General features: G+C 39.2%; 2 protein-coding genes across 8 annotated transcripts in view; both read left to right on the top strand.

Annotated features, from left to right (window-relative positions):
* Positions 1-23,231, top strand: part of ptprfa (protein tyrosine phosphatase receptor type Fa) — a 327,453-nt gene that overhangs the window by 210,497 nt on the left and 93,725 nt on the right. For all 7 annotated transcript variants that reach the window (XM_056377834.1, XM_056377829.1, XM_056377831.1 and 4 more), the window contains 2 exons: positions 8,878-9,014; positions 11,477-11,621. In XM_056377834.1, coding sequence (XP_056233809.1) covers positions 8,878-9,014; positions 11,477-11,621 — 282 coding nt within the window. The remainder of the gene's footprint in view (positions 1-8,877; positions 9,015-11,476; positions 11,622-23,231) is intronic.
* Positions 3,586-5,788, top strand: LOC130170512 (coiled-coil domain-containing protein 106-like). Its single transcript, XM_056377837.1, has 4 exons — positions 3,586-4,154; positions 4,305-4,412; positions 4,912-4,993; positions 5,081-5,788. Exons 2-4 carry the CDS (start codon positions 4,374-4,376, stop codon positions 5,389-5,391), a joined length of 432 nt encoding a protein of 143 aa, XP_056233812.1. The 5' UTR covers positions 3,586-4,154; positions 4,305-4,373; the 3' UTR covers positions 5,392-5,788.

The raw sequence follows: 23,231 nt of genomic DNA, 5'->3' as shown, positions 1-23,231 counted from the left end.
AAAAGAAGCTATGCTGCATTATAAGTCATTTCGTCATACCTAATATAGAAAATTACACTAAGATTAGTCTGCTTTAGGAATATAACGGTAAAGCTTAGTTTCAACCTGTAGGGGGCAATCCATGTGCATATTTTGACCACAAAATGTATATTTCTAATTAGCTACAGATTTGGACCTGAATCAATCACCAACACTACTAAATACGTAGACATAATAGTTTACAGCTGGAAACATTGGTTTTGGGGTTTAGTTACTGTTTAAGGTATAAAACACAAAAAGGGAGAAAAAGACATTGTACATTTTTAAAGCTTTATTTTAGCAATGAAAACAGTCCTGTTAACTGTTCTACCATCTTAAACGTTAAATGTGTAGGATTTAGATGCATCTACTTGTGAAACTATGCAGCCACTGTCTCTATTTACATTCATGAGTGTTGAATTTCCTCCTATCATGAATGAGCTGGCGGTGAGGAGGTGAAAAATCACGGTTTGAACTTCTTTCTTAATAAACTGTAAAGTGCAAACACGGGCATGGAAACTACTTCAAGCCACTGCTACAAATATACAAATATAACATACTACATACTGTAGGTAATGTATCTTACCTTCCTTTTGTGTGAGAACTTACTTTCATCCAGCATAACAAAGCAATGTCGGCCGCCAACTTTCATTTTACCTTGACTGCGCAATTTGTGAATAGCGCGTCTGCAGACCTGCATATAGGAAAACACAAAGCACAACAATTACTAAATGCTAAATACTAACTGGAAACTCATGGTAGGTTTCTGACATAAGAGAATAATGTATAGCCATAAAGAATAATGTATAGCCAACCATATTTTTTTGAGCAATGAAGAATCTCCTATTATCTTGATGTGGCTTATAAGCCAGTTTACCAATGGTATTTCTAATTTTACTAAACGAAAAATGTGGTGTTATATACTTTTCTCAAAGATGAAGCCATCTTTGTTAAGGTTCTGCTACTTGCTGCAACACCGTCCTCGATAAGGTCAACTTGCCTCATGCGCAGACTTGGGAAAATCTACAAAGACATGAAAACAAGAACAGATCACTAGCCCAATGGATAAAAACTGAATATAAAAACTCACACTGATTTCTTTTTTAATTCTATGAGCCAAAGGCCTATTCCAGAAAGTAAAAATGAGAGGAGAGAAACTCTGGGTTTTCAATTATATACCACCAACTTCATCAATAGAGCACATTGACCAAAGTGCTGCACAGTAATAACATAAATGCATTCTAACTGTGGGCCAGTCACCATGGTAACACATTGTCTCTGTCTCCTCCCTCTTACAGAGCTGACATAGGCTACTGTTTTTTTTAATCCATTGATTCAGTCCATAGCAAACTGCATATTGAAGCATTGTAATTAGTGGTGGTATCCTGGTTGGATATTAGTTTACTCTGTGTTCAAGTTACCACTTTTATGTCCTGTCACTTTCAGAATAAAACACCTGCATGTACTCTTTACCTTTAAGTGATATCTTAACACTGTGCAGACAAGATAGCTTTGTTTACTCATTGGTCCGATTTCAACTGAGTTCCATCAGCAACAGACAAAACAAACCCACCTGTAAATGAATTCCAGGTGGTTCTGGAGGGATCTGCGGGACTTGTAGAACATGGATCCTTGGCGAACTGAAACACGTCTTCCTCTGTGTCGCCTGCAAATCCTGTAAAAAAAAGTTACTTGGTCATGTATGCTTTACAAACACAGACAGCACAGCCTAAAAATGTAGAATATTTTAAATCAAAATTTAAAAAAATACAAGAGAAAAAAATTGAACATATGGTATTTCCTCAATTTAAAGACAGCCCTAATTAGCAGCCGGCCTCTTTTAATAACGGGTCTAAAACAATTTTTTATAAATAAACAAGGGGTGGTGGGGGTGGGAGTGATAATTTAAAATTTGTAGAGCGCTAACCCCAGATTACACACACACATAAAACGCGTCAAGACTGCAAGGCGTAAATAATATGATATAGCCATTTTTTTCAAAAACAAGACAATATATTTTACAAACACAAGCAAAACATTTCCACTAAGGTTAGTCTTGTTGAAAGTGCCTAGCTAGCTTTTCTTATCAGTGGAAGCCGTCCTGTCTTGAAACCTGCACAGCAGTCATCGGAGTATCGCATGATTTACACATCATCTGGCGCTTCAAGAGTCCCTTCCTCTGCATCCACAGCACAATCTTTCTTCCATTGCCAAAAGTATCTCTTGCACGCAATAAATCGGTTAATCCTTGCTTTAATTTACCCATGTTGAGACCACCCTCGCTTTTCGTTTCCCCAAAATGGCGCTCAGTTTGAAAGTTGCGGGAGGTTCTCCTCGCGCATGCGCATTGCGCACAATCCGGAACAGCTCTCTCTTCTTCACTTCTGGCGTCGTGCGGCTGCAGACCGAGACCGCACGCCTGAGCTGTGTGCGTTTGTGAGCTGAAAAACGTGTAAGTGTCATACTTTTTTGTTTGCCACAAACTTTACTTTCTACAATATTCAAAAAATCAGTTTGCTTTTAGGAAGGAGCCCAGACAGTTAACTTCCTTTTTTTTCTTTCTCATGGCGATTCAGTTAGTCTTTGGTGAAGTCTGACCTCCTGCCACATTTACTTTCCTGAACGTGTTCAACTTGAAAAAGGTGCATTGACTGGTTATATTGGTAAGAGGTGAAAAAAAAAAGTAGCAAGACAAATTAAATATGTGACTCAAGATAAACGAAAAATAAAATCACCTGCAAATACAGACTGCGAACATAAGTTACAAACAGACCGGGCTAACATTGAGTTTGCTTGCTAGCAAGGAAACCTGCTAATTGACACTGCAAGTATTTTCTCCTGTGACGAGCTTGTTGTAGGATATTTCATTTCATAGCTGTTGTTATTTTTCAAAATAGCTGAAAAGCTCAAAATTGTATTATTGCATAGATGTTAACTAGGATGACCAAAATTCGATTTCCAAAAAAATAGGACTATATGTCGACCCCCTCCCCCCACCCGCCGCTCCACGGTTGTAAAAGGTGGACATGTCCCAGCAAAAGAAAACTGGCATAAATAGCCAACTATTTTTATTGGCATCTTTTATATTGTTTCTATATTTAGATTGTCATAGGTATGAAGAATTTTCATTGAAGTGCACCCCTCATGTTTTAATAATTAATTAACAGGTAATGCATCTGTAATTGATATCATAATGCAGAAATATATAATATATTGTAACAATAATGGCATTTTCTTGAAATTCATAACATGTGCCTTGCTTTTTATTAATCTAGCCTGCTAGAACCATGAGTCGTCGCAAGGTGAAAGCCAATCCCAAGGCTGAGTCATCTCCCCAGAACAGCATAAAAGGTATGGTAATATTCTTTTTTTCTGGTATTGTAACAAATTGTTGAGATGTGGGTCATTGACTACTAAATATTGACAACAGCATTGTTTTTAATAATGTGTGACACAAGGTTTTATACTGTACACTGTGTCTTGCTGCTGTGACAAGAGAATTTCCCAGTTTGGGATCAATAAAGTAGGTTCTCAGTGTGGTCCATGTCTACAGCTGATGCTGTGGCTGTTCAATATATTGTTTCAGCATCAACATCACATACGCAATAGTCATATTATATCACACTTGATATAAGACAAAACAAAAAAAAGCAAAACTGACAGGGCAGGCAGGTGATACACAGACTCCACATGCACAGCAATTACAATGAGTGTACAGTGACACAATGACCAATTGCGGCACACAATCAGTTACATCTTAGAATCTTTGAGACCTTTGTGTTGGCACACATAGATACACAATCAGGGATTCTTAATTTATGTGTTGCAATTATACATACCTCCTGTTATTATTATTATTTATTCCTGTTATTATTGTAAGAGAAATTCTTATGTAAGGGTTACTTCATTTGTAATTATTTCAACAGGCTCACCAAATGCAGTTCTGGAGGTTCAAAAACTTAAAGAACTTCTGGAGGCAGAGAAAGAGAAGGGGCAATTTCGTGATGAAACCATCTCCCTCCTCAAAGATGATAAGACTTATCTGCAAGGAGAACTTAAGAAAAAGGATGAGCTCATCCATCAGCTACTCTCCAAGAAGGATGAAGACAATTCCACAATCATGTCCGGCAAGTCAGGTGAGTAATTATCCATTCACATTCATACAGTACAAGTATATTTTTTTTCACTCTCAGGTTTTTTTCAGTACACAGACAAAATGTGTTTTCATATTTATTCCTTTCTCACAACTAGATCACTAGCCACAGAATTTGTTTTGTTATTTGCAGGTGTCAAACGCGAGCATGGGAATGGGAACAAAGCCAAGCAATTGATGAGCTTTGCTTCTGACGAGGAAGATGAAGACTCCAGTTCCGTTCTTTCTGATTCATCTGAAGGTAACGAAGGCACATACAGATGAATCAAATCCCACATTTCTTGTCTGGTAGGGCTGGGCGATGTATCGCTATTAAGAGTTATATTGATATATTAATTAGATAGTTAATAATTAGCGGTAGGTCACACTCTTAATTTTAACTTTTACTTGTTATGCAGTGATCTGCTGTCCACTGAAAGCTTGACATAAGGGCTTTGGCTTCACTGTCAGTTCTGCAGGCAATAATGTCATATTTCCCTTAGTGCATCTGCTTTATCAACAAGTTTTGGTTGCTTGGAAGAGGCCATGTTTATCACTCTCTCACCTCAAACCTGTATCATTTAATTGACACATTCAGATGCATGTCATCATGATGACATTTTTTTTATTACCTGAGCCTGTACTGCCAAAAACAATCTCTAGCAGCTTATTCCATGGCATTTGTTTATATTTTGAAAGTTGACACTATCATGATCTGTTTTGATCCTCCCTTGATTTCTATTCTACATTCATCCATGAAGAGCTACCGATTGAAATCTCCACCCTCTTCCTCCTCTTCCCGCGAAGTTAAACCCACTGATGAGCCGATGAGAAGAAGAAGAGGTAATTGCTCATTACAGTTTTAACAAGTTTGCACATTTTGACAGCAAGCTTTTTAAACACAATCTGGTTTAAATGTACCATTTACAGCCAGAAACACCAGGAGCATCGTAGCACGATACAAAATGGCCATGGACGCCTTCAACCGAGGGGTTTTGATGAAAGCAGCATTTGAGACCGTTGGTGCTGACAGAAACACCGTGTCCAGAACAGCACCCATTGCTGAAATCAGCATTGCTGCACCGGAGATATTTAGAAATGTGGGGGCCTGGGATGAGCGGAAAGAAAAGCTGTCAACATTCATTGAAAGGTGCCACAGTGCCATGACCCCAGAGGTCAAAGAAAAGATTTTGAAAATGAAGCAAGAGGGCACTCTGCTTCCAATCGCCACCCAAGTATAAACATGTGAATTGTTGTATTGTTAAAGGTCAGGTTTGCAGTTCACACCTACAGTATGTAGTATGTTATATTTGTATATTTGTAGCAGTGGCTTGAAGTAGTTTCCATGCCCATGTTTGCACTTTACAGTTTATTAAGAAAGAAGTTCAAACCGTGATTTTTCACCTCCTCACCGCCAGCTCTTTCATGATAGGAGGAAATTCAACACTCATGAATGTAAATAGAGACAGTGGCTGCATAGTTTCACAAGTAGATGCATCTAAATCCTACGCATTTAACGTTTAAGATGGTAGAACAGTTAACAGGACTGTTTTCATTGCTAAAATAAAGCTTTAAAAATGTACAATGTCTTTTTCTCCCTTTTTGTGTTTTATACCTTAAACAGTAACTAAACCCCAAAACCAATGTTTCCAGCTGTAAACTATTATGTCTACGTATTCAGTAGTGTTGGTGATTGATTCAGGTCCAAATCTGTAGCTAATTAAAAATATACATTTTGTGGTCAAAATATGCACGTTGATTGTCCCCTACAGGTTGAAACTAAGCTTTACCGTTATATTCCTAAAGCAGACTAATCTTAGTGTAATCCTCTATATTAGGTATCTGACGAAATGACTTATAATGCAGCATAGCTTCTTTTAAATGCATGCAAATGTGTTACACTTTACTGAACACCAACAATGAAACATCATGATACAGTATACTGCATTATAGATGCACAAAATGAACCTCACTTTACTTAAAGCATATATTGATAACTTATATATACATTAGTTAAATATACATATAGTCAGCCTGTAGTTTATAACCAGTCAAGAGCACTCATAAGGCCCCTGGATTTAAAAGTCATTATAAACTAGATTTATAACTGTTGATATAGTGCATCATAAAGCGTTATGTGTGTCTGTGAGTGTAGTTGTAATGCATTATGATTGATTATAATGAGCATTATAATTTACTATGAATGTGCTCATCACTATAGATGTAGTCCTCACAGGAAGTGTTACCGTTAGTTTTAGCTGGTGAGAGAGCTGAACCCTAGTGTGGCCCAAATAACCAGACCAAGACCAAACTTAAACCATTTCAGGCCACATTTCATTATGTAATATATATACTGTTCAGGAAGTGAACTTATAATCAATCTTCATAATCAAATCATAAATCATTCAATAACCATGGTAACACGCAAGTGTATCAGCACAAGTGTGGAGATTTTACCCTTGCTGTCTAAATACTAATAACGCTTATAATCCCTCATATCTTTGTTAGCTCTTTATGTCACAAGAGAACATAAATAAGCACCAAAGTGCTGACTGACACCAGATTTTCCCACTGGATCCTGATGATAAAATGATGATGATGCATGGTGACATCACCAAAATTTTCCAATCAGTGGGTTTCCTGCTAGTCTGCATGTCATCATGTTTACTTATGGTTCTTTTATAAAAAGTAAATGTGAACACAAACCAGACCAGAACTAAAATACAACAATGTGTAGTTTTTTCCAGTTCAAATCAACTAAACAACAGGTCTGAAAACACCCTAAGGCCAACATCCACTCCCCTTGTAGCTGTGTTTTTGTTCTTCACAAACTCCTGAGAAAAATATCTGGCTCTTTAGCTTGATTGAACTTAAGCTGTGGCCCAGCGCCTCACTACAGACTCACTTTGAGCAGTTTTTGGGTATGTAGTGAATCACACTAGAAAAGTGATGAAATAGTATTCAGACAACAGTATTTATAGACAAAAATACTGTGCTGTTGATTACACATATATTCCATTCTGCTTCCTCTTGGCAGTCACAGCACATTAAAAAGTCATAGTTTGCTGGTAGTGCATGGATTTATTGTTAGTATAGAAGCAAATACAGTAGACTATAACAAGAAGCTGAGAGTGAGCAATCTACAGCTAAAAGTCATCTACACCACTGCATGTAGTTCCCTCAAATGACACCAACATGAAATAATGAATTATTGTGCAATTTGAGAGTTGTTTAGTTAAGATTCATGCCCGGTTGTTTGTACTAAGCTACACATGTAGGCTACTGCAAGAACTTATTTGTAGCAGCAGTCCCCAGACAGCCAGGTCTGGATACATTTACTCACACGTGAAATGTGAAACATTAATCTGTCAAATATTATTACTGTATAATATATAGTACAAGGATATTCAGGTACAGTATGTGTGGGTTTGTGTGTGTGTAACACACTTTGTACTCAAGGACAAAGTGGCTGACTACACATACAGGAATATTTCATTCAGAGGGACAGTTTTTCAGTGTTCTCAGCTTACTTTGCACGGATAGAAAAAACATGACATCATACCAGAGCTGCAATGGAAGATAAAGCCACCCAGAGTCAGCCGACCCATTATATTTATTTGTGGAATAGAGTTCAGCACCCTTCCAGGCTCACATAAATAATTTTTACTGGAGTGCATATAACAAAGTCTTGTAAATACTCTTAGACTGAGTAGGATTGGCTGTTTGTACACGTTGTTTCATCATCACATTGCTGCAATTAAGGGAAAATTCTCCCAAGTCATGTCATTTTTTTGTGGCTATCTACTATATTATATCAGTAGAAGTAACATCTGCACCAAAATCTGTTCAAAGAAGCAGTTGTTTATACAAAATAAGAGCGCCGTAACAGGACACAGTCTCATCCTCACTGATCTTGAAGTCATACTGTAGATTCAACGTCTATATCCAGCCGGGATGCTAGTCACACGTATTTTTTTACAATTTTGATTTCTATACCAGAACTCAAGAGTAATCGGCTAATACCAACAACTGATTTGGTATTGCCTGTGCTCTTTTTTAACTGTCTAAATGCGACATTAAGCTCACTGGCTACTCATTAACATTGTCTGCCTGTTGTTTTGTGCTGGTGTTGACAACTATTTTTAACAGAAACTACCTAAAATGAGGAAAGGTTTGTGGAAAAACCATCAGACAGACGTTATTAGTCAAAGCAGTATTTTTTCATGTCTTGAAATAAGTCTGGAGGGGATCTTAAATATAAAAAAAAAGTATATAATATATATATATATGTGTATATATATATGTGTATATATATATATTGTATATATATATATATATATATATATACAAAGAGAAGTTTAATGCATCTGGGAGTGTGTTTGCTGGATTGACATGAGTTTCACCTCAGCTCCACCCTACTTGTCATAATTAGGATTTCTGGCTGTTGTAACTGACAGCATAACACACCTGTAAAGTCTGGCAGTCATGGCCAAGAGAAACATGTTAGTGAATTTGATTCTTAGTTGACATCATCTGAGAGGATTTTAAGGTGATGATTCCTATTTCCTCAGCTGGGTTGCTGCTTTGAATATTGATGAATATTGACTGCAGCATGTCACAATACCTGACTTCCCTGTGCTCGCTTCCTCTTCACAGCTTGTCTGTCTAGTTTTGTATTTTCATTTTTGAATACATCCCTCAATGTCTGTCTCTCTTAAACTCTCCAGTTCCAGCTCAACTATCTGGTTTTGAGGCAGAGGCTGAGCTGGATTCACGCATCATGCTATCATGGCTCTGGCCTGTCCAAGATCCTATCATCAGCTTTGAACTGCTCTACTGGGAGGTGAACAATCCCGCAGACAAGGTAACGTAATCTTAAAAACATTTCCATTCAGTATCATAGCTTGAAGGGATGGAATTTAGTTCTGAAATGTGTTTCTTTATTTGGTATATTTAAAGGCTTTATATTTATGCATGGACCGTGTGTATAGTATGTGCATATTGTGGTTGGGAGGGTTACTTTAAAAATGTATTCCGATACAGTTACTAGTTACCTGTTGAAAAATGTAGTAATCGTAATCCAAGTACCATAATATTAAAGCAATGTAACTTGATTACTTTCAATTACTTTTGGATTACTACAATACCAAATATGCTAATAAAGACAAAAGAAACTAAATATAAATAAAATGACTAACTTTTTTGTATTCTGTAAGAAAACTGAACAAGGTAACCTTGTAAAAGAAATAGAGGAAACCAAGTTCAGGTAGTAGCTTATAGTTAAGAAAGTGCTCGAGTCTTGACCACACAGTACAGTTTATTAAGCAAAAATAAAACTGTTTCTTTTACATGGCAGACACAATATGCTGTGTTTTAGTTCACATTATGAATTAAGAGCACATTAAGAGCCCAATATTATTTTAAACACACCCAGTGTCCACCTGCCTAACCTGCAAAAAATGCCAAGCAAATGAAAGATATTGAAAACCATAATGTAAATTCAGGCAGTGTGCTTTTGAGTTTAAATTAAAAGTATGGTCTTACAGCACAATATACAAAACAGAAATAAAGTCTGCTCCTTATACAGTGAACACAAAGTTATCTTACTTTAGTCTTTCATGTAGCATTCACACCATGTTTAACAAATCAGGTGTCTACTTATTGAACTTTCAAATTAAGAACAAACGCATCATGAAAACCATTAAGTAATTAAGTGTAGTTAAGTGTTGCAGTCAAGTTTTCTCTCATGGCAGCAAATTCCCTCTCTATACGCTGCACTAGTGTCTTTCTGCACATGACTGTTTTGCCACCACTGATTCCCTCTATGAGCTTTTTGAATGAGGGCTGCTCAACCAAGGAGAAAGACTGAACATCATCAATCACAAAGTCAAATATCAGTCTTCTAACAGCACTCTGGGATGTACTGTGTCCAAGTTCAAGTTTTACTGGTTTGAAGGGAGGATACAAGACCTCTTGTCCATGTTCAGATTTACTAGGCTGTTCATTCATCTCAGATGGACTGGTGTCTTCCTTGGTCAGATGCAAGAGTCTTGGATGCTTCCTCTGCAATAACACAAATCAAAAATTAAACAATTGTAATATACATATATTATGCTTAATCTATTCAGTAACTCATAACTCATATAATAGTGACAATAATAACAATACCTATGATCACAAAGATTTCTATTGTTATTCACACTGGTAGTAGGTGTAAGAATCCCCACCTGAAAGAGGTACTACTGACATATCCCAAAGTTATCTACTAGTCATTTCCCTAATGCCAGTGTTTGAGTTTAGTGATCATGTTAACTGGGCCTTTCAGCTTAATGCATCTGCACCTGTGATCATATTGAAAAACCTAACAGCCTTGATTTAGCTTAAATGTTTAATACATGTGTGTGTGTGTGTGTGTGTGTTTTCTGTCTGTATGTTTACTTAAACCATGTAGCCAACAAGATGTATTAACATTTCTTGAAGTTAGTCATGCAATGAACTGTACTGTACTTATATAGCATTTTTCTAAATATATATAACCTTAATTTATCCAGGCAATTAAGAACATCTTCTTATTTACAATTACAAATCTTACTAATCATTGTGGCCACTACGTCACATTCACCCATTCACACACATTCATACACTGATGACAGGTTACCACGCAGGGTACTGACCTGCTCATCAAGCTAACCATTCATACACATTCATTCACCATTGACGCAGCAATTTGGGTAATTAAGTGTCTTCCTCAAGGACACATCAACATGTGGGAATGTGGGACAGACTTTAATTACCAGCAAACCAGAGCTATTGTTTAACAAAGCATATAACACTCAAAATATTTTTCAGAGGTAGTAGTTGTAGCGAAATAATCCCTATGTTTACTAAATGTACCTGTAATCTGATTACGTCTTTTTTTTTCTGTAACTGTAGCGGAATACAGTTACCTTTTTTTTGTATCCTGATTACGTAACGCCGTTCCATGTATTCTGTTACTCCCCAATCGCATATTCTGTATGTATATGTTGTATTGCTGATTTGCATGTTTTCCCTTTATTTCCCACCAACAGTCTTCCAATAAACAAGTCCATATTCTAGACCCTAAATTACCCCTGCATCAGATTGATTAGATGACGAGTTTTATCTCAGGAAGCACACAAAAAGATTTTGTTGGTTTTGAATCGAATTCTGGAACAAATGAAAACCCAGATTATAAAAGTTCATCCAATAGATAATATATTCTGTGACAACGATCATTCGCGTGTGTCTTTATACATGTGTATGTACCATGGTCTTTATGGTTTCGTACTTTTCATCTCTCCACAGCATCGTGTCACTTTCAACCCTGCAGGCTCCTATGCAGTTGATGATCTCAAGTCAGATACACTCTACATGTTTTCCCTGGCAGCACGATCTGAGATGGGTTTAGGAGTCTTTACTCAGGCTATTGAGGGCAGGACTGCCCAATCCTGTAAGTACTACAGTTTTCTACTGTCACTTTTCACATGTTGTTCAGGTTGTTTGGTGTAGGTGACTGATTGTTGCCAGGGGTTAAAGTGGGATGTGGCAGATGGGGCAGAAGCTATTTGTGTGTTGCTGGATAAGCGGTCGTCACTTCTCTTGCAAAAATGGAGTTCAAAGGACCATTGCCCTGATGGCAGGAGTTCCTGTCCTGCCTGTGTTGCTCTCTCTTTAGACGGATTTATTCACTATTATTATCAGGTGTTGGAGTGCTGTTTCGGATCATTCCGGCTCACTTTAACCCCTGATCATTGCCTTTTAGTTCTCGTCTGTTTCATGTTTAAAGTCACTTATCACAAATAAATCAAGAGGAGGACACATGAAGCCATATGACAGGTAAGTCTACATCATTAGTGCTAGATGACAGCAAGTCGTCGAGTGTGTGTGTGTGTTTTTGTGTGTGTGTGTGTGTGTGTGTGTGTTGCATGTATTCTTGTGTGATTATTTACTGAAAGTCCCACATGTCTCTATGCATGTGTGAACAATACCATGCAGATGTCACAGATGTGCGTATTCAGGCGATGTCACGGCAAGAAATTGATAGTTTTTACTCCCTCATTAGCATAACATTAGTATAAGCATAGCATAGTATTATAGTAGCCTATTAGATAACAGCTAACGTCATATGGTTCCTGATATCACCCATCTCAACATTTTCTGAATTTATCAAAAGCACAAATCCCACACTGACTAACAAGATAGCCGCTGAATAAAGCAAAGGCCATTCTTTCAGAATGTGCTCAGACTTCTACATTGTTACTGGTCTATGTTTTTAGGCCCCCCCTGAACAGAAGAACTAAGCATGAACTTTATATTTGTGGTTAATTTAGTTGAGTTTATGTTCAAGATTAGTTTCTTTAATGTGTTAATGTATTTCATGCGTTAAACACTGATTAATGTCTATATAGATTTTAATGACAGCCTTAAGATTGACTGTCTGTTTTTCTTCCCACCAAAGAAACATCATAGTCTAATATTATATTAGTTTTGTATAAATGAGTTTTATCGGATATAACTGTGGTGGTGAAGTAGAATTGGCTTCTAGCTGGCGATGTTCCCTAGCAACAGAATTCCAGTGAAACATCTATACACACAACAATGCAGTCTGCAAGAATAACTGGAGCAATATGGAATAACTGGACTGTAAAGGTATACTTTGCAGAATTTTATCAAAAAGCAATGTATAGGCTTATAACAAAAGTAATCCCTCTGAATCACTTATGACCCACTAGAATTGTGTGGCAGTGTATTTATTAGACCCTACCCTCTGCCTGTCATTTATCATTTTCTTATTATTTTGCTGTTTTCAGGATGCTTCTGGGTGTCAACCTTTTGGCAGTAGATGTGTAGCCCACAGCCAGTAACAACGTGCAAGACTTGTAACATGGCAACTTTTCAATAAGGAATAAATAGACATTATAAGAAGACATGTAAAGACAAGTGCCTCAAAGACAGCCTGTGTGCACAGAGGTGGCTGGACTGTCTGCAGCACTGGTCTTTCAAGGTCTCTGCCCTGAAATCGACAGCAGTTCAGTTTAGTGTATTCTGTGGTCCACCTCTATGTTCCGTGATCTGTGTTGAACTGAGGTGAGATCCCTCTGTACCTGGAAGGGGCTGCCATGGCTCTGGCTGCAGAAGTACTGCTTCAGGGATTTTGGTTTTCAATATCTACAATTGTTTTAGTTTTTGAGATGTTGAGTGAACAAACCTGTTGATGAGGCAGTGCACACTATGCTTCTATACCCCTGATCATTGTAATTGTTAAGAACAGTCTTTCAACAGTCTTTCAGAACAGTAAATTGCTTTCATTTTCAAAACAGACATGATGTGTCATGATCATTCAGCTGCACATGAATGTAGCGTTAAGCCATATTTAAGGATTTACCCTTGTTGAAATGGGGCACCAGTCCTCTAGGAGGACAAGAATGAATTACTTCATTGCCAAATTTATCAATCTCATATCGGAAGCCGTGACTTCTCGATTCAATGGATCTCCAGTCTCTACGTCAAAAGAATACAACAGGACGACAACTGGGTGTAAATAAAGGAGTTTGTTTAACTAAACTACTATGTACAGAGTAAATGCAAGGTGTAATAATCATAAAGATGAAAATAATAATGAAATGAGCAGTGTGATGAGTTGGCAATGGTGGGAGAGAATATGTTATGGCTATACACTATGGCTATACAGCTAATGATACTACATCTACGAATTAGGGTTGATGATTAAATATTGGACCGGCCTACTGTGAGTCGCGCTGTAGCTGGAGACCCTCGGCTGGAACCCAGGTGGCTGTGGTTGCCGTGGTAACCCTGGAGACGCGGGATCTAGGTGGATTCTCCTGGAGGCCGTGTCCCGTTATCACGATGACGGATTCTGCCGGTGTCTCAGCGGTTCAGCTCTGGTGGAGTTTGCCAGGAGACTTTCTGTCTCGGGAACTCTTGATTTCTGCTCGGCTTCTCTGCAGGAGGTCGTGCAGATGTTATCTGCTGGTGTCTCTTGTGGGTTGATGCGAAATAAACTCTAATGCTCTTCACTTTGGCTGGATAACTTTAAAATTTTTTCTGGCGTTGACCAGATGACTCTAAAGTTGTCAAAATCTTCAAAAAGGAAAACTTGATGATGATTAAAAGTTACAAAATTACTCTGAGAAACTTCTGTTGCTTTGGTTCAGTTGGTCTTGACTTGGCTTATAAAAATAAAAGATTGCGCATGTAGACAAAAATCATGTTACTTGGAGCTTGTGGCTAAGAAAAATAAAAGACGTGCAAAAATGACTAAGAGCCATGAGTTTGTGGATAGCAGCTTAGAGCTAAGAGTTTCCATGGCTACAGAGCCGGGCTTTGAGCCGGGACTCTGAGCTTTGAGCAAAGATCTCAGCTTCTAGTTTCTGCATCGTTTCTCGTTTCTCGCATCTTCTTGTCGTCCTGACTTAGGCTTAGGCCTGGTTTTGGCTTTTGAATAGGCTTCTGAACAGGCTTCGTTTTGGCTTTTTTGGCTTAGAAAATAGGCCATGTGTGAATTGTTCACCACTGTTTTATGCCCTGGGGGCTGGCGCATGTTTCAGGGGCATCACCCGTCTTCTCCTGTGTTTCCACTTGGAGAAGAAAGTAATTTTCCACTGAACTTTGGAATAATTTAATTCTAGAGTTTACTTATAAACTCGCACATCCGTCTTCCACCATGACCACAAAACATTAAATGAAATAACATATAAAACTACTTGCACTAATAATAGCAGAGAGGAGTAATAGGAGTGTTGATTTCATATTACATCCTTCAAACCTGGAATTAATCATGATACAAGTGGTTAACTGATCAAACAACAATATAAACATTTCCCAAAGCTAATAATCTATACATATGGATTACACAGCAGTTCTTTGACTGTAATAATAATAATATGGACATTCTGGATGTCATGTAGTGTGTTACCTTGTGTGAAGGATGCTGACAGTATGGTCATATGAAGGGCCTTGTCTTAAAATCTACATGTTACATTTCAAACATTCTATGGGATAGAAGTTTGGGGTTAAACTATTACATAGGAACATCTCATGAGTTAGGGAACAGTTAGATATTTAATTATATATTCTTCCTCAGATCTGTGTCTGTGAAGAGAGTTCTGCTGGTCACTACCCAGGATTGGAATGTGGGTTGTAGTTTATGACTCTTATCTAGAGAGGGACAGAGGAAGAGAGGTTGGTGTGTGTGTGTGCGTGTGTGTGTGTGTGTGTTCATGCATGGCACAGACAGGCCAGGATTCACACCTTAGTGTTAATCAGTCCTTTTGTTGTTACTTGTCCTATACAAAAAACAATCAAATATCATTAAACAAAGTCTTATTGTTACAAACTGGAGATTTTGCCTATATTCTCCAGTTGTCTGGTGTCCATTGGTTGATCCTCTGGAGCTGACCCTTTGACCTTTGGTCTGGTTCTGTGTCGTTCGGACATGCTAACAGCATGGTCTGTTTGTGGAAGAGGGGTCTTTGGTCTCTGCTTCCCATCAATCTGATAGTTTGATGGTGGAAAGAGTCGCAAAGTGTCAATTGTGGGTCCGTAACTCTGCATGTCCTTATAATGAACTTCCTTAATAGCTTGTGACTGATGCCAGGCCAGGTATGTACGCTACATGAACAGGCTACACAATAAAACACTGCTGCATTACATTAGAAGCTCTAATAATACTGTACCTCCATCTTCACTATGTACTATTAAACCTAGGCCAGTTATTGAGAGACTTCCTGATGGCAGGCCATAAAAGTGCAACATTATTTCTATTAGTCTAATAAAACAATATTGACATGGAGACTAGCTACCATAACTAAAGCAATCATGTAGCTGACATTGCTGGGTTATTTGGTGATTACTGGCAAAAGTTATTGCAGACATCATGTAGCTTCTCAAGACCATTTTTTGTCAATAGGGGTGATGATGAGCATTGCGCTTCCTCTCTAACATCATTGGTCAAGCTGTTGGTTCACAGCAAGGTAAGCAATGCAAAACAATATCTGGGGATCTAAGTGGATTCTCCTGGAGGCTGTGTCCTGTTATCACTGACAGATTCTGCCAGTGTCTCAGTGGTTCAGCTCTGGTGGAGTTTGCCAGTAGACTTTCTGTCATGGGTAGATTTGTTATCTGCTAACTTCTCTTGCAGGTAATTGTGAAATAAATTTTAATGCACTTAACTTTGGCTGGAGGAGCCACTTAAATTCAGAGGAGACTGGCGTTGACCAGATTGACTCTAAAACTGTCAAAAATCTTCAAAAAGGAAAACGTGATAATGATTAAAAGTTACATAATGACTCTGAGGTACTTCTACTGTTTTGGTTCAGTTGGTTTTGACTTGGCTTATAAAAATAGAAGATCGCGTGTGTAGACAAAAAGAACTAGTTACTTGGAGCACGTGGCAAAGAAAAAACAAAGGACACTGACGGATTGATGAAGTGCAAAATGGCTACGAGCCGTGGCTAAAAGCTAGGAGCTAAGAGCTGTTGCTAAGAGCTAAAACTTAGAGCATAGGCAAAGAGCATAGAGCATTGTGTGAATTAATCACAACTGTTCTATCCCCTGGGGTTAGGGTGGGGGTGTCCTGTGTTTCAAATTGGAGAAGAGAGTAATTTTCCATGGAACTTTTGAATTGTTTAATTCTACAGCTTACCTACATACATTACATTTCAACCATTCTATAGGATAGATGGGATTGACCTATTACAAAGAAACATCACATGAGTTACAGAACAGTTAGATATTTAATAGTATATTCTTCCTCAAATCTGTGTCTGTGAAGAGTGTTGCTGGTCACTACTCAGGATTAAAATACGGGTTATAGTTTATGACTCTTATCCAAAGAGTGGTGGAGTAAAGGGACGTTGGTGTGCGTGTGTGTGTGTGTGTGTGTGTGTGTGTGTGTGTGTGTGTATTCATGATGCAGAGAGGCCAGTATTCACACCTTAGTGATAATCAGTACTTTTGGTGTTACTTTTCTATATAAGAAACAATCAAATATAAATTCATAAAGTCTTACTGTTACAAATTGGAGATTTTGCCTTTGCTCTCCAGTTTGCCTGGTGTCCATTCATTGATCCCCTGGAGCTGACCCTTTGGCCCATGGTCTGGGTGTGCATCCCTCGGAAACCTGTATGGTCTGTTTGTGAGAGAATGGTCTTTTGTCTCTGTTTCCTATCAACTTGATAGTTTGATGGTAGGAAGAGTAACAAATTGTCAATTTTGGATCCATAACTCTGCAATAAACTTCTTTAATGACTTGTGACTGATGCCAAACCAGGTATGTCCACTATAATTCAAATAATGCGCTGGCAACAAGTACCAGCAAGTCCACATAGCTCGTAGTTTTTGACAATATATTTGTATATATTAGTATATTTCTTTGTCGATTGATGTGTTTTTTTATTCTACTACATCATTTCTTCTGACGATGGAAAAAAATAATGTACACAAAGGAAGAACTCCTGGCTTTAAAATTGACCAGATATGGAGTTAAATATCCCATACCAGCTGAGTTGAAGATACTGTACCGTGGAGACAGGGCCTAAGCTAAAGGCTAAGAGATGGAGATATAAGCCTTTTCTACCATTGATCCTCATGGGAAACTCCCTGGCGAACAAGTGTGATGAACTGGAGGCACTTGTGAAGAACCAGCGAACATATCGTGAGTGTAGTCTCATGTGTTTCACGGAGACCTGGTTAAATGAAAAAAAATGTTGTGTGGATTTACCCGGCTTCATTGCAGTACGAGCGGACAGAGATGCCAGAGCAACAGTGTTGACTGTCCCATAAGAGAAAATAAAACACTTCATCTGTTGTATGCAAATGTCAAGGAGGCCTACACTGCTCAGCTTTACCACCACTTGGCAGATAAGATCATAATCTGGTTTTACTTCAGCCTTCCTACAAGCTCTGTGTACTGAGACAGGCTGCAACAACCCGCTCATTCAGGAACTGGACACCGGAGGCCAGTGAGTGTCTAAAAGACTGTTTTGAGTGCACAGATTGGAATGTACTGTTGGAGACTACATTAACTTCTGTATAGACACTGCAATACCAGCAAGGACTATACACTGCTTTCCAAACAACAAACCCTGGATCACCAGTAACATCAAGACCCTCCTCAACCAGAAAGAGGAGGCCTTCAGGGATGGAGACAGTGATAAGCTCAGGTGTGTGCAACATGAGCTGAAGAGGAGATTAAAGCAGGTGAAAGAGGACTACAAAAAGAAAGTAGAGAGGAAGCTGCAGCTGCAGAAGGGGATGAGGAGCATCACTGGCTATAAAGAGAAGAACAGCCAGGCAACACCAAGTGATGTGGACAAGGCCAATGAGTTCAACCTGTTCTATAACAGGTTTGACACAGCCTCACCTGTTCTCTCTCCCACTGCTTCAGCAGCAGCTTCTCCTGCAGCATCTCCTTCACAACCTGACAGTGCAACTGCAACTCCATCCACACTGAGATCAAGACTCCTGTCCTTTACAGTGGGGGAGGTGAGGGCGGAGCTCAAGAGGCTACATCCTGGAAAGGCAACAGGCCTGGGTGGTGTGTGTCCAAGGCTGTTAAAGGACTGTGCAGCCCAGTTTGCTGAGCCTCTCCAGAGGCTCTTTAACTTAAGCCTACAAACAGAACAGGGAGGGTCCTGTGGAAAACATCATGTTTTGTTCCGGTCCCTATATTAGGACGACCGGTTGAGATAAATGACTACAGACCGGTGGCCCTCACATCACACCCTGGAACAGCTGCTTCTCTGCCTTCTGAGGCCACAGGTTGAACACTCACTTGACCCCCTACAGTTCGCCTAAAAAGAACATATTGGAGTGGATGATGTCGTCCTTTACATGCTCCACCGGGCCCATACTTACTTGGATGAGCCAGGTGGTTACATGAGGATTATGTTCTTTGATTTTTCAAGTGCATTTAACACCATTCAACCCCCCATTCTTAAAAACAAACTTAAAGGGATGGGGGTGGATCCCTGCTTCACATCCTGGATTGTGGATTACCTGACAAGACGACCACAGTACGTCAGGCTGGGTAACTGTCTCAGGGACAGTGATGAGCAGCACTGGGGCTCCACAGGGATCTGTTCTGGCTCCGATCCGGTTCACCCTGTATACGGCCGACTTTAAATACAACTCTGAGTCCTGCCACATCCGGAAATACTCGGATGACACAGCTATTGTGGTGTGTATCAGGAACGGTCAGGAAGAGGAGTACAGGGATCTGATAATGGCTTTCAGTAAATGGAGCGTTATTATTATTGACAACCAGGGCATACGCAGATCTGCACCCTCTGGTGTGTGTGTGTGTGTGAGAGAGAGAGAGTATTGATTTTTAAAAACAACTTTATTTACAATAACTTACAGTATTTACAGCATATTTATCTGTAACAGAGATCAAACTATGAACACTAAGGGCCTGATTTGCTAAACCTTTGCGTGCGTAAAAACGTGCGCAAACACATGTTGATGCTGATCTACTAACCGGGCGCACCGAGGATTGCGTCTGTCAGTCTGGCCATTATGCGCTTCTGCCTTCATGAATATGCAATATAAGCGTGCCTGCCAGAACACGCAAAATATTTGGAGGAGTAGATGCAAATAGAATCATTTTGCGCACGCAATGTGATTTACCAAAACTAAATTAATTGCACTGATTATTTTTGAAAGTTGAAAGTTGAAAGTCAAGTCTTAGGCTACCTGGCACAGCTGTGCTCACAAATGGCTACGGTCATTGTTGCAAGGAGGCGGCGTAGGGACGACAGGCAACGGAGAGAACGCATCTTTTCTGTTCTTGTCACTCTTTTTCTAATGGCAGAAGAAAAAATAATCGAGACATATCGGTTATCCGGCGATGCCATGATTGTCCTTTGAAAAAGAAAAAAACAAACAAGTCATTCGTTTTGAAAAAAAAGGAGTTCAGAAAATCCTTAAATAATAAATGTTGCATCATAATGTCAAGTGTTTCTTGTTTGTGCCATTTTGACAAAACCAAAAACTCACATTTCTATGTACTAAAGCCCACTTTCTTTTAGACATAGGAAACATTTAGTTAGGCCTAGTTCCTATAATTTTTTCCTGAAACTTAAAACAAATTAAAATGCACACACTTCTGCGCCCCTGCTGGAACGCACAAACAAAAAAAAACCTTTTGGCAATTACGCTTTTCCATTGCACAGCTAAAGAATGTTCATGACGCACGTTTATGTCTTATGTGGTGTACCTGAATGAATTAAAAATAGCTATCCAACAAAAGAAATGCCTTGTTGTACTATATGGTCTTACCTTGGTCTGCATGTGGTTCAAGGGTGTCATAGCCCTCTATCCCAGTAATCTGCTCATCGCAGAATGTCAGCTGCACCTGCTGTTCAATGGGAGACAGAGGGTCCTCCTCCGCCGGTCCCCCACCTGTTTTATTTGCCGATTTGTTATTCTGTGCGATTTTTTTCCTTTGTTCTTCTACGAATGTCTTGCCACCTTTTCTTCATTTCATCCTTCCTTTGGTTTTCCCCACAGCATTAACCTTGTCACAGATTGCCTCCCATATTGCGTTCCTCCTAATAACAGTTAAATTCCTTTGCTGTAACTCAGAAATCTGCTTGTTTGCCTCTTGTACCAGCACCTCCAATTCCGTGGCTTCAAATTTGCTTTTGCGCTTCCGTTGGGTCTGCTTGTTTGCATTCGCCATGGTGAACACCCTTAACTCGCGCAAAATCCTCATTTAAATAGGCTGGGCTCAATCACTTTTGCACCTGTAGTCAATTGTGCTGTTAATCTAAGTAAATCACAGCGCAAACAGGCAGCGCACACAATTTATCCGCGTGGGCACACAATTTAGCACTCTTTATTTGGATAGTAAAGTAAATCAGGCCCTAAGTATCAAGACACACATCTCGATACGAAAAAAAGGACTGAAAATAAGCTTCTCTTCAACCACAGAGCAGATTATGTTGCTATAACACCACATTTGAATCGACTCTTGAAAATTAGCCATAGCTTTATAGAATTTAAAGTCCCCCCATACTCTTGCTCTCACCGTGGACAGAAAAAGATCAGTCACCACTTTCCCTTGTCTACCCTCCAGTTTTGCCTGTTCTGTTCAAAAGTTTAATAGTTTCCATTTCACTGCATTTGTTTTACTGTAACCTGCTCCAAAGATAAAAACTATTTTAGACCATGTTTTGTTAAAAGCTATACCCCAAAATGATCTCTCAGTCTGACACAAAATGGTTTCAACTGACCCACAAAAAAAACATTCTTTATATATTGTCCAGTTCAGGTCCAGCTATGTCCACGATCTGTCTCAATGTGGTGTTAATAGTTGAAATCAGAGCATGTGTAAGGCCCGGCAAGGATCCATCCTGAACATCCAACTGGGCCCTGTAGATCAGAAGCTCCTCCAGCAACCAGTGTAAGGACAATGTGAGCTCCAGCCCCAGTTTTTCTGTACTGTAAGCTCATCTCCTAAAAACACACCAAGATATTTTAAACCATTACTTTTCTATGTTAGTCTTGCTGGTAGGTTGGGCAGGCATTTAGATTGAGAACCAACTGCTAAACCTTCACTCTTTACCCAGTTTATTTTTGTAGATGATATACCAAAATTCTGTACTATTTTTTCCAGTAAAACTATTTCCGTTTGATTTTTTACCATTACAATAACATCATCAGCATAGGCTGAGTCAATGGAGGAGCGTATTTTACATAACATGGACTTTGTGGCATATAAGAGAGCACAACCTTGCCTTATTCCTCTCATAACTTTGAAACCAAAACACTCCAGAACTTTCGAGAGGTAGAAGTGCTCAATCCGGTCAAAAGCTTTTTCTTGACCTAACGAAATGAGACCAAGGTCTATGTCCAATGAACTAGAGATGTCCAAAACATCCTGAATTAACATTGTCATGAATAGACCTGCCAGGCACACAGTAGGTCTGGTCCTGATGGATGATATGGTCCATGACTTCCCTCAGTCTTTTGGCAAGAGCATTGGTGAAGATTTTGTAGTCAATACAGAACAGGGAAACAAGATACCAGTTCTAGATCTCCTGAAGATCACCTTTTTTTGGCAGAAAGGTAATAACCACCCTCATGCAGCCGAGGGGTAATGACTTTTCTGTTAGGCTTTCATTTAAAGCAGCAAGCAAATCTCCTTCCAACTGGTCCCAGAAAAGCTCAACATGAGCTCAACAGGAAACCCATCAATTCCTTTACCTCCATCCATGCTATGCAGGGGTACAGACAGCTCCTGAAGGCGTAAAGGCTCCTCCAGCAACAGGATGGACTCCTCAGAGACATGAGGCAAACTTCCACAGAAACAGTCAAACATTTCTTTACCTTCTGTGTATTCATTACTACATAGTTCTGAATGAAACTCCACAGCACGTCTCCCGATGTCTCCATCCTCTTTCAGCTCCTGTCCTTGCTGATCGAAAGCCATGAATACACCTGTTCTGTCCATTCTTTTTCTTTATTTTTGTGAATATATTTTATTGGCATTTTGGGAGTCATCAAAATACATTACAAAAAACAAACAATGATATGAAATGCTCCTATATAACCCTAACCCTGAAAAAAATAAGTACGCCCATTCTACTCGGTCAAAGGCCTTATCAGCATCTAAGTAAATAACAACCTCAGGTACAGTTGTTGAGGTAGGACAGAAGATTATATTAAGAAGCCGTCGCACATTTGTGAATGAGTGGTAGTTTTTGATAAACCCAGTTTGATCTTGTGATATAATAGTGGGTAGAAGAGTTTCGAGTCTGCACGCTAAAACTTTAGCAAGTATTTTGACATCCACATTAAGTAGTGAAATAGTCTGTGGACCAAAGAAACATCTGGTCTCTTGAATGAGTCCCAACAATGTATTGCATATTTCTCCACTGCTTGCAGCCCTCCCATGTAACACCCCACCCAGTATGTTCTCACATACTCCTGGATTTCAGGTCCCAACCTGAGGATGAATCTGTCTCTGAGATGCAATTCCCAGGGCAGTATCACATTGTTTTCTTGCCAGCCCTTTCAAGCCCACTTTGTCTTGTTT

The sequence above is a fragment of the Seriola aureovittata genome, chromosome 6, assembly GCF_021018895.1.
Source record: "Seriola aureovittata isolate HTS-2021-v1 ecotype China chromosome 6, ASM2101889v1, whole genome shotgun sequence".
Classification (NCBI taxonomy): domain Eukaryota; kingdom Metazoa; phylum Chordata; class Actinopteri; order Carangiformes; family Carangidae; genus Seriola; species Seriola aureovittata.
Note: the sequence above shows the minus strand (reverse complement) of the source record. Positions and strands in the feature narration are given on the sequence as shown.

Bases quoted from the DNA above. Each gene is read 5' to 3' on its own strand.
- LOC130170512 (XM_056377837.1), top strand. From the start codon at position 4,374: ATGAAGACTCCAGTTCCGTTCTTTCTGATTCATCTGAAG. The intron at 4,413-4,911 runs GTAACGAAGGCA...TCATCCATGAAG, and splicing joins TCTTTCTGATTCATCTGAAG to AGCTACCGATTGAAATCTCC. The intron at 4,994-5,080 runs GTAATTGCTCAT...TACCATTTACAG, and splicing joins GCCGATGAGAAGAAGAAGAG to CCAGAAACACCAGGAGCATC.